This window comes from Dreissena polymorpha, chromosome 6 (genome assembly GCF_020536995.1).
Source record: "Dreissena polymorpha isolate Duluth1 chromosome 6, UMN_Dpol_1.0, whole genome shotgun sequence".
NCBI lineage: Eukaryota > Metazoa > Mollusca > Bivalvia > Myida > Dreissenidae > Dreissena > Dreissena polymorpha.
In genome coordinates, this window is record NC_068360.1 from 51,637,578 (window position 1) to 51,647,286 (window position 9,709).

Genomic DNA, 9,709 nt, shown 5'->3' on the forward strand with positions numbered 1-9,709 from the left:
CCTGTTACACATGAGAGGTTGTATGCAATACAATAGCAATGAACTTTCTTGCGCATTGCGGCATGGGTCCAGGAAAATCTGTTTAGTTTACAATATCATAACTTAAACGGTTCCAGCTAAAGTAAGTTTCCATCCAAAATATAATAAATAATAATGCTACGCAAGTTCACTTAAAAAACACATTTTTTTGTTGAAGACATCAGGTCTAAGATGAAGGATGAGCCTCTCCCGCTAACACATCACACGAAATATTAATGATGTTGCCATCAGCGTTAATGTCCGATTCACCAAGAAAACAGACGTGATTGGAAATATGTTCATAAGCCCATAGCGTCCAATTCTCTGAGCATCTGACACACCGCACACTGGCAACAACAGCCCAAAGCCCACCAGTCTTTGCCAATGGAGCCCTGCAAGATAGTCACCAATTAAACATACAACAGCCTTTAAGTAAATGCGGGTCATGGTGCACCCGATAAGACTCGAGTTAAACTGTTCAACAGGCCTTAGGTTAACGGAGTAAAGCTGTACGGACAGGCAATGGTATTACCATCATACCATTTGGTATCGGATAAGAGGCTAACCCCATACCATTTAAATACATAACCTGGCTCAAAGATCTATAAATAAACAGTCCATGTATAGATAAAGAAGGAAAACGGATAAGGCTACGGTACCACGATTGTCTCGATTATTTATTAAAAATAATGAAAGAAAAACGCATTTTTATGTCTTGAACTCAATAAAGAATTGAAATATTGGTTATACATATTTTATTCACGGAATTTGGAACATTTTAAAATTGAATATAATACATACTGACGAAAATCTTGTTACCGCGAAATCAGAGACGTAGATAACACGTCTCTGGTGAAATGTACGATAGATTCATATTATTCTATATCCAATAAATTCATCCAATCGGCATTCTTCATATGAACCACGTGACCGTCCAATATATTCCGGTATTGGATCCAAAAAGTCTGTATTTTTCCATATTGGACAGTTGAGTACAAGTGCACTAAGCAATTGTTTTATAACGATAAAAGCCGTTACCGAGAAAAAGTATCCGAATGTACTATAATCGATTCACACAGGCGATACTTTGCTTGTATGTCTCTTTTAAATACTTTCCTATTAAAAATATGAGAGGAAATAAAAAACGAATCGAGAATGTGATATTTAATTAATTTTTATTGTTAGAAATTTAAAGAAAAATGCAAAAGCAAGTGATATTGTTATTGCTAGAATTTGAAAACAAATATGCAACAGCAAAACAAAAAATCAATTTTATTAACCTCAATGACAACTTTAATCCAATGCTAGCCTAATAACAACTAAGTTACAATGATATGCATTTCCATTTTCCATTTTCTGTTCTTCCATCCATTTATCGAAATGTATTTTAAACCACAGTATTTGTTGATAGCGTTTGTACACATGCTCACCATTCTGACCCAAAGGCCAAAACACAATTTACGAATTCGTAATCCTGTCGGAGCGAGTTGTTTTATTCCTATCGAAGTTAACAATTATGCATGACAAACACACAATCCGAAATACGTTTTGCCTTTTGGATTCGTTCAATGCTATCAAAATGGTATAATTTGCTACTAGATTTATTAAACACTACCACCTCCATATTGTTGTCCCTAAAATGCAGAGTCTTGCTTATACTAGTATGTTTCGTCAGAGAAATGACGTCACACGAGATACGTCATAAAGTGCGTAATCAATGAATGAAAATAAAAATACGGAAAGCTGGTTTGGTAATGAGGATATAGAATAAAAAGTTTATTAGACGTTTAAACTGAACAATACGTGATATATTTGGACTCGCACACAGTTTGAAGTCATATTGGACTCGCCTAACGGCTCGTCCAATATGACTTCAAACTGTGTGCTCGTCCAAATATATCTCCGTATTGTACAGTGAAACGTCTAATAACCTATAAATATGAAACACTAGGGATTTGTTTGTTGTTAAATTATATTAAAGTATGCAATATAAAAAATAATAGCAAACAAAAATTGTGAGCAGAACAGGGTTTTATTCATTCATTAATTCATTTTATGTTTTATTTATTTATTTATTTATTTATATATATATTTATTTATTTATTTATTTATTTATTTATTTATTGTGGTATTTATTTATTTATTTATTTATTGTTTAATGTATTTATCTCTTTATTTATTTTTTTATGTATTTATCTCTTTATCTCTTTTCCTCTTTATCTCTCAGTCTATTGTCTATATATTCATTCATTCGTCTATCCGTCCGTCCGTCCGTTTGTTCGTTCGTTTGGGCGTATGTGCGTTTGAGCGTTTGTTCATTGGTTTGTTGGTTCGTTCGTTCTTTGGTTCGTTCTCTTGTTCGTTTGATCGTTTGTTCGTTCGTATATTCGTTCGTTTGTTCATTCGTTCGTTCTTTCGTACTTTCGTTCGTGAGTTCATTCGTTCATTCATTTATTCATAAAGTCATCCATCCGTCCGTTCGTTCGTTCGTGCTTTTGTGCGTTTGTTCGTTCGTTCGTTCGATTATTCATTCGTTCGTTAGTTTTGCCGTTTTTCCGTTCGTTCGTTCATTCATTCAGTCACACACTCATTCATTCATTTATGTTTTTATTATGTGTGTGTTTGTTCGAAAGTTCGTTTTTTCGTTCGTTCGTCCGTCATCATCATCATCATCATCATCATCATCATCATCATCATCATCATCATCATCATCATCATCATCATCATCATCATCATCATCATCGTCGTCGTCGTCATCGTCATCATCATCACCATTATCATCATCATCATCATCATCACCACCAACACCAACACCACCATCGTCATTATAATTGTAATCATCATCATCAGCAGCAGCATCATCACCATCAGCAGCAGAAGCAGCAGCAGAAGCATGTATTATAAAGTCGTTAACCGCTCAGTTACATCAAAGTAATTACCTATCCTCTTAACTGTCAGATAGAAGTGCGTTTTTAAAATGGTATGGCATTTAATTTAAAGTATAAAGATATCTGTTGATCGATGTAATTAATTATTCAGAAATTTAATTACACTCGTTTTAAGTAACGGCAGAATAATGTCGTTTAAAAAAGAGCCGATGCCATTAAAAAAAATATTCTATTGCGTTTGACAATAACATGCACTTTATTGCAACAGAAGATTACAAACGCTTTTCATAATCAACATCATCATCATCATCATCATCATCATCATCATTATCATTATCATCACCAACACCAACACCAACACCATCATTATCATTGTAATCATCATCATCATCAGCAGCAGCAGCATCAACATCAGCAGCAGAAGCAGCAGCAGAAGCAGCAGCATATTTTGACGGTATTTCCATTTGGAACGTTTTTTTATTCTTATACTAGTATTTTATTTTGTAGATTTTTACACACGGATATTAAAAAAAAACAACATGTTATCAATTAAAAAAAGGCTAAAAGTTCAACACAAAATAAATTGATAAAGGAACGAACGAACGAACCAATAAACAAACGCACGAACGCACGAACGCACGAATACACGAACGAACGAACGAACGAATGAATGAATGAATTAATAAATGAACGAACGAACGCACGAACGACCAAAACAAACGGACGGACGGAAGACTGAATGAATGAATAAATAAATAAATAAATAAATAAATAAATAAATGAACGAACAAACGAACGAACGAACGAACGAACGAACGAACGAACGAACGAACGAACGAACGAACGAAAGAACGAACGAACGAACGAACGAACGAACGAACGGACGGAGGACGGAGGACATTATGAATAAATAAATAAATAAATACATAAATGAATGAATGAATGCATGAATGAATGAACATATGAATAAATAAATGAACGAATGAATGAATGAATGAATGAATAAATGAATGAATGAATGAATGAATGAATGAATGAATGAATGAATGAATGAATGAATGAATGAATGAATGAATGAATGAATGAATGAATGAATGAATGAATGAAAGAACCAACGAACAAACGAACGAACGAACGAACAAACAAACGAACGCACGAACAAACGAACAAACGGACAGACGGAGGACTGAATAAATAAATAAATAAATAAATAAATAAATGAATTAATTAATTAATTAATGAAAGAACGAACGAACGAACGATCAAACAAAAGAAGAACCAATGAACAAACGCACGAACGCACAAACGAACGAACGAACGAAGAAACGGACGGAAGAATGGACGGATGAATTAATGAATTAATAAATAAATAAAACCCTGTTCTGTTCACAATTCATGTTTGGTATTATTTTAGGTATTGCGTATTTGAATATAATTTACCTACAAACACATCCCTAGTGTTTTCAAAATTATGAATCTCTCGTACATTTCTCACGTATGACAAATAAACCACGCGGTAACAAGATTCACTTCAGTATGTATTATATTCAATCGTAAAATGTTCCAGATTCCCTTAATAAAATAAATACTTATAACCAATTGTTCAATTCTTTATTGAGTTCAAGACCTCTAAAAGCTTTTTTTTTCATTATTCAAAATAAATAATCGAGGAGATCGTGATACCGTAGCCTAATCCGCGTTCCTTCTTTATCTATAAATAAACTGTTTATGTATAGATCTTTGAACCAGGTTATCTAGAGGCTAACCCCATCCCAAATGGTATGATGGTAATACCATTGCCTGTCCGTACAGCGTAACTCCGTTAACCTAAGGCCTGTTGAACAGTATAACTCTAGTCGTATCGGGTGCATGGTAAAGCTCAAACAATACATCTATGTTAAATATGACAATCATGCATCAGCTAGATCCTCGTGGAAGGCGGTGCAATAACAGAAAGTATGAACATTATATGTTCCTTCTCATTGGTTAGTGTTGGTGATTGATTGACTCAGCGTGTTGCAGAAATAATGATCTTAATTTACAAGCATATTTACTATTTTGTGGGATGGATCAACTGGCAAAAACATTAAACATATGAATATAAACATAATGCATTGCAATAATAATTTGAAAACAAGCTGCACAAATACCTATCGCAGTGTGTCTATTTGAAAAATTACATCGATCTTAATGATCATTGTTTATAAAAAAAAAATCGGCATTAGTTGAGAAGACAATAATATCATGGTTCAGTTATTGTCCAGAACAGCATCACTTTTGAAAAGAAACAATGCGGACTTTCGTTCTTAGATAGTCAAAACATGACACTGACCTGTATGCCGCCAAGTGTGCGCAAGCGCACACGAAGAGCCAGCAGACTATTCGGAAGGAACAAAGAGATTACGGCGGAATCGCCCAAACGACTGCTGATGTCAGCGATGGCTATTGGTGTGCAAAACCATGTACACAACACTGAAATGTGGACAGACAACGTAAAGTTCACATGGTACATGGTACGATGTTCACTTAGTTCACGCAAATACATGGTATGTGCAATAGAATTCCACTCAGACAGGTAAAAGAACACAGCATTTCACCAATTATTACACCATTTTAGTTAAATAAAGTATTGACATATGAAACAGTTTTCGCAAGGGGTGTACGATGAATTGTAAAGAGACGGAGTGTAACAATATGCCACTTTGTATGATTATGATGTTTCTGTTTGAAAACGGTATAACACTACGTTATTGGTACTTATCAAAGATATATACACAAATATTACAAATCTATATGAATGCATTACGAAGTAAAATGGGCTTCGACCGATTTGAATTAGTATTGAGGGTTTCATTAGGTTATCCATTTTCTAAGTCTTCTCATATTCATTTTAAGTCATACAAGTATAATGATACAAAAACTGTCAAAAATTAAATTAGCTTGAAACTCTCTGTTCGATTTTGTTTCGCATGTAATATTGAGAGGTTATTAAAGTTATACTTAATGCTCAACGCTAATTGTGTCTACATTTCATAAACTTGGAATACCGTGTATTTTCGTTCAATCGATCAATTATCAACAAGGTAATCATACTCGATACATAATGGTGAATAATACGATTAATAAAAACATGGACATGTCACTGCACGGTGATAATTTGTATATTTCATTATTTTTTCAAAGACTGTGTGTTCAAGAAATTAAAACATTTTTTTTACTTGTTATTAATAAAACATGTTCGCTTTTTTGTGAAATTGTCAGTATTATTATATGCCATTTATTTCCGTACAAAGCTTTGTTTAATTAGAGCCATTTTTTGTATTAATGAGATCATTCATTTTATACTCAGTACGGGAGTACATACGTTTGACTTAAATAACAATAGTTATCAGTTTTGCATTTTACTTTGATTCGAAAGATAGCGAGTTTCAAAAGTCCTAGTCTTGTCGTTGCTCCAAACGGTGCGATTGCCAAGATACACAAGTATATAAATAACGACTACTAACAACATAGAATAAAACATGTGAAAAGACATAATACATACGTGATTTCAAGTCCGTAAAGCATGCCAAGAGTCCAGAATCCCAGTCTCTGTGACCATGAATTGACCCTAAGACCATCGGGTAATCCCTCGGCTGTTCGGAAACAACCTTGTTTATACAAATACATGCCATCGCCATTAAAAATTATTTGAGGTATTTCGATAGTCCAAAATCGAACCAAATAATGTCAAACAAATAACCCCGTTATAGCATAATGAATAGTTTTATCTTGATCAATAAACTTTAAGCAGATACAAGCTTGTGCCAGTCGAACAATACCGAATAAACCAACATAATAAGCCTTTTCAAAAAATAACGCCGCTTGACACCGATATAAGCAGGTTTGAGCTGGGTTAAATTTAAGCAAATGCCAAACAAGATAAACAGAGGTATTATATCTGTGCACAAATAGACGCATTCAAATTATGACACGCATTACCATTCACAAGTGTTTGAATCTTTTTGAGCTGAACTATATCTGTTACTGTACATAATTAGCTGAACTTTTCAATCAATACGTTGCTTCGGATTTCATTCCTGAAACTTAATTCAAATGGATATTTTTACTGAATCATTCTGCCAAAGTTCGATGTAGAGTTGTTTGTTCATTAATAAAACAATAAGTGAGTTAGTTCACATCGCATATATAGTACCTGCAAATTCAATCACCATTGCAGTGAATTATGTGGCATCGTAGTTTATTGGTTATGTAATATTTTATTAACATTTATATACATGTATAACTTCCTAAACAATCATTGGCGCATACGATATGACAATGCGCGTATATCCTACTTAAAGGCATACTGCATATCAAGTTTCGAATCATGAGTGATCGAGATCTTGGAATAAAACAAAAACTCACTCAAGGGGAAATATGTCCCTAAAATCTCACTGAACCGGAACGATATGACAATATGCGCATGTCGACTCTGTACAATGTACTGTACAGAATCCGGATAGTGCCGTCTTTAATCTCGCCCTTCTTTTATCAAGGGCGACACACGACACACGAAGCGATACACGATATTTTGCGCGACACACGAAGCGACAAACGATATTTTGCGCAATACTCAAAGCGACACACGATATTTTGCGCGACACACGAAGCGACACACGATATTTTGCGCACAACACCCAACACCGATTTTATGGTCTGGCCGAAGATAGGATTTTTGCAGTCCAGCTCTCTGCAAAGTGAGCTATCCGGCCCGGTTGTATCCAGAAACAAGCTGTCGGACAATTGAGACTCAATTAAGACCAGCGCAAGTATGCGAAGCTTAACTTTGCCATGTACAACATTTGTCATCAACACTGAAATAATAAATACATTGTTATACATTATATAAATGATATGTTAATATATATTGATGAATACTACTGGCAAGTGACTTTGTGTATGTTTAAAACATTCAATAATATAAAGGTTTTGTGACATAAATTTGATCATTAAATATCACACATAAAACAAGCAACAACGAATAAAAATAGCTTACGTAGCGAAATGACGACAAGAGGAAAACAGAGAGAGTGCATCATCTGGAAAATACAAAACCTGTTTTAACATTAAGCTGTCAAAGACCATCGCAGACATGCGAACATCATTGAACCAGCTAGTTAATTTTAAAGCATGGATCTAACTTCTTAACAACTCATTATTCAAACAAAAACCCGTACTTTCGAATTATGATTTATAAACTATTAACGATTCCATCGAACTCAATGTAATAATGCACATCAATGTGTATAATTACGATTAGAATGGAAAAAGATTCATAATGCCATCATTGTATATTATACATTGGTATACTGTTTCGTCATAAAATATAACAATAATTAATATTTAATTGATTAAGTGTAATGTCTAAGCATATTCACAATATTGTTAAGAACGGCGGTTTAAACCAATGTATCTTACAATTACGCAAGCAAATGCTCGCTGCGAAGCGGTCGGATCATGCCGCTTCTATCTATCAAATGTAAGTTTAAAGCAACCAAACTTTGGGGCCACGACTCGTTATGGCGACCATGTTTGTTGCAAAGTTAAATATTCAATTTCATTTAAATATTTTTCTGCAAATAGATATAAATATTTAAGCAAATATTTAAGTTCCACGCGAACACAAGTTGTCCGACTCCATTAAGTGTGTAGTTGGTTCAGTATTTCGATAAATCCCGTACTCAGTGTGATCTTAAACGCAACCCGTCCAATATGAGGCTTTTTATTTTTATAAAACTTATGTTTTGTGATTTGCAACATGCGAATGCCTTTCATTGCAGATTGATATGAACTAATCGCATTTTTTAATAACCAGACAATTGTTGGTTTTAAGTGCAGAAATATTTGAATTTGTTAATATTCTGAATAAATTAAATGCATTATTATTTACTAAATTAAAATTCAAGCTATATGTAATAAACGATTAAAACTATTTTATCGTGTCAATATATTAGTGACCTTACACAGGTACCAACAAATAATTCGCATGAACATTTGTGGTATAGCTTGCATTATTCATATTTTACTTTTGTGAATCTTTTGTGTACCAAAACGTATTAAAGAATAATTGTAATCATGGGGAACATGCAGACCTTCATTGATTCTTTATAATAGATCTATTAGATAATCTATTTAATGGCTATATGTCCATATAATTTCATGTAATCTGAGGTATTATCTAAATTATCTAAAGCGAGTTTCTGTTAAGAGTGTTAAAATTACTAGATACGCATGTGTTCTTGGGTGCCTCGGCTTGTTGCAACGCCTTTTTGTATCGTGTTACTTAAGCTTAAAGTCGTGTGAACAATATTTTTTGAGAGATTGTAAACAAATATATAAAATACTGGGCTGTGTTTTTTGTTCAACATCGATCTGCTCGGTGAATGCATTTTATCATTTTAAACTAATCAAAGTAATTGTTTTCGGCATGTAAATAAAATTTCAAAAATTGAATTTGAAATCAATTATTAATTTTCAGCAGTGACATTTTGCATTATTATCATCAACATTATTCATATCGGTAACAAATTTCAAAACGTTTCCGAATCACCGTCGTTTACTAAAACCCACGTTTGCCTACGAGTAATCACCCATAAACATTGATACGTTTATATATATTTCGATTAAATGTTCATTTTTTTCATGAATATCTTAATTCATCTGAAAAGTGCTCAACTTGTCCAGCTTCAAAATACATATTCCGTCGACTGCATTGTATTGATATTCATAATGTATTGCAGGGAGCGAACCACGCACACCTT

At 33.6% G+C, this 9,709-nt stretch overlaps 1 protein-coding gene across 1 annotated transcript; it reads right to left on the reverse strand.

Moving 5' to 3' along the window:
- Window positions 1-317: 317 nt before the first annotated feature.
- Window positions 318-6,526, reverse strand: LOC127835676 (cornifelin-like). The gene is made up of 3 exons (XM_052362115.1): window positions 6,451-6,526; window positions 5,239-5,378; window positions 318-410 (listed from the first exon to the last, which is right to left on the reverse strand). The coding sequence occupies exons 1-3, from the start codon at window positions 6,524-6,526 to the stop codon at window positions 318-320; spliced, it is 309 nt and encodes a 102-aa protein (XP_052218075.1).
- Between the last annotated feature and the right edge of the window lie 3,183 nt (window positions 6,527-9,709).

Excerpts from the sequence above, each read along its gene's own strand:
- LOC127835676 (XM_052362115.1), bottom strand. The coding sequence starts at position 6,526 with ATGGTCTTAGGGTCAATTCATGGTCACAGAGACTGGGATTCTGGACTC. Across the intron at positions 5,379-6,450 it reads CTTTACGGACTTGAAATCAC|TGTTGTGTACATGGTTTTGC; the intron begins GTATGTATTATG and ends TCCACATTTCAG. Across the intron at positions 411-5,238 it reads GCACACTTGGCGGCATACAG|GGCTCCATTGGCAAAGACTG; the intron begins GTCAGTGTCATG and ends ACTATCTTGCAG.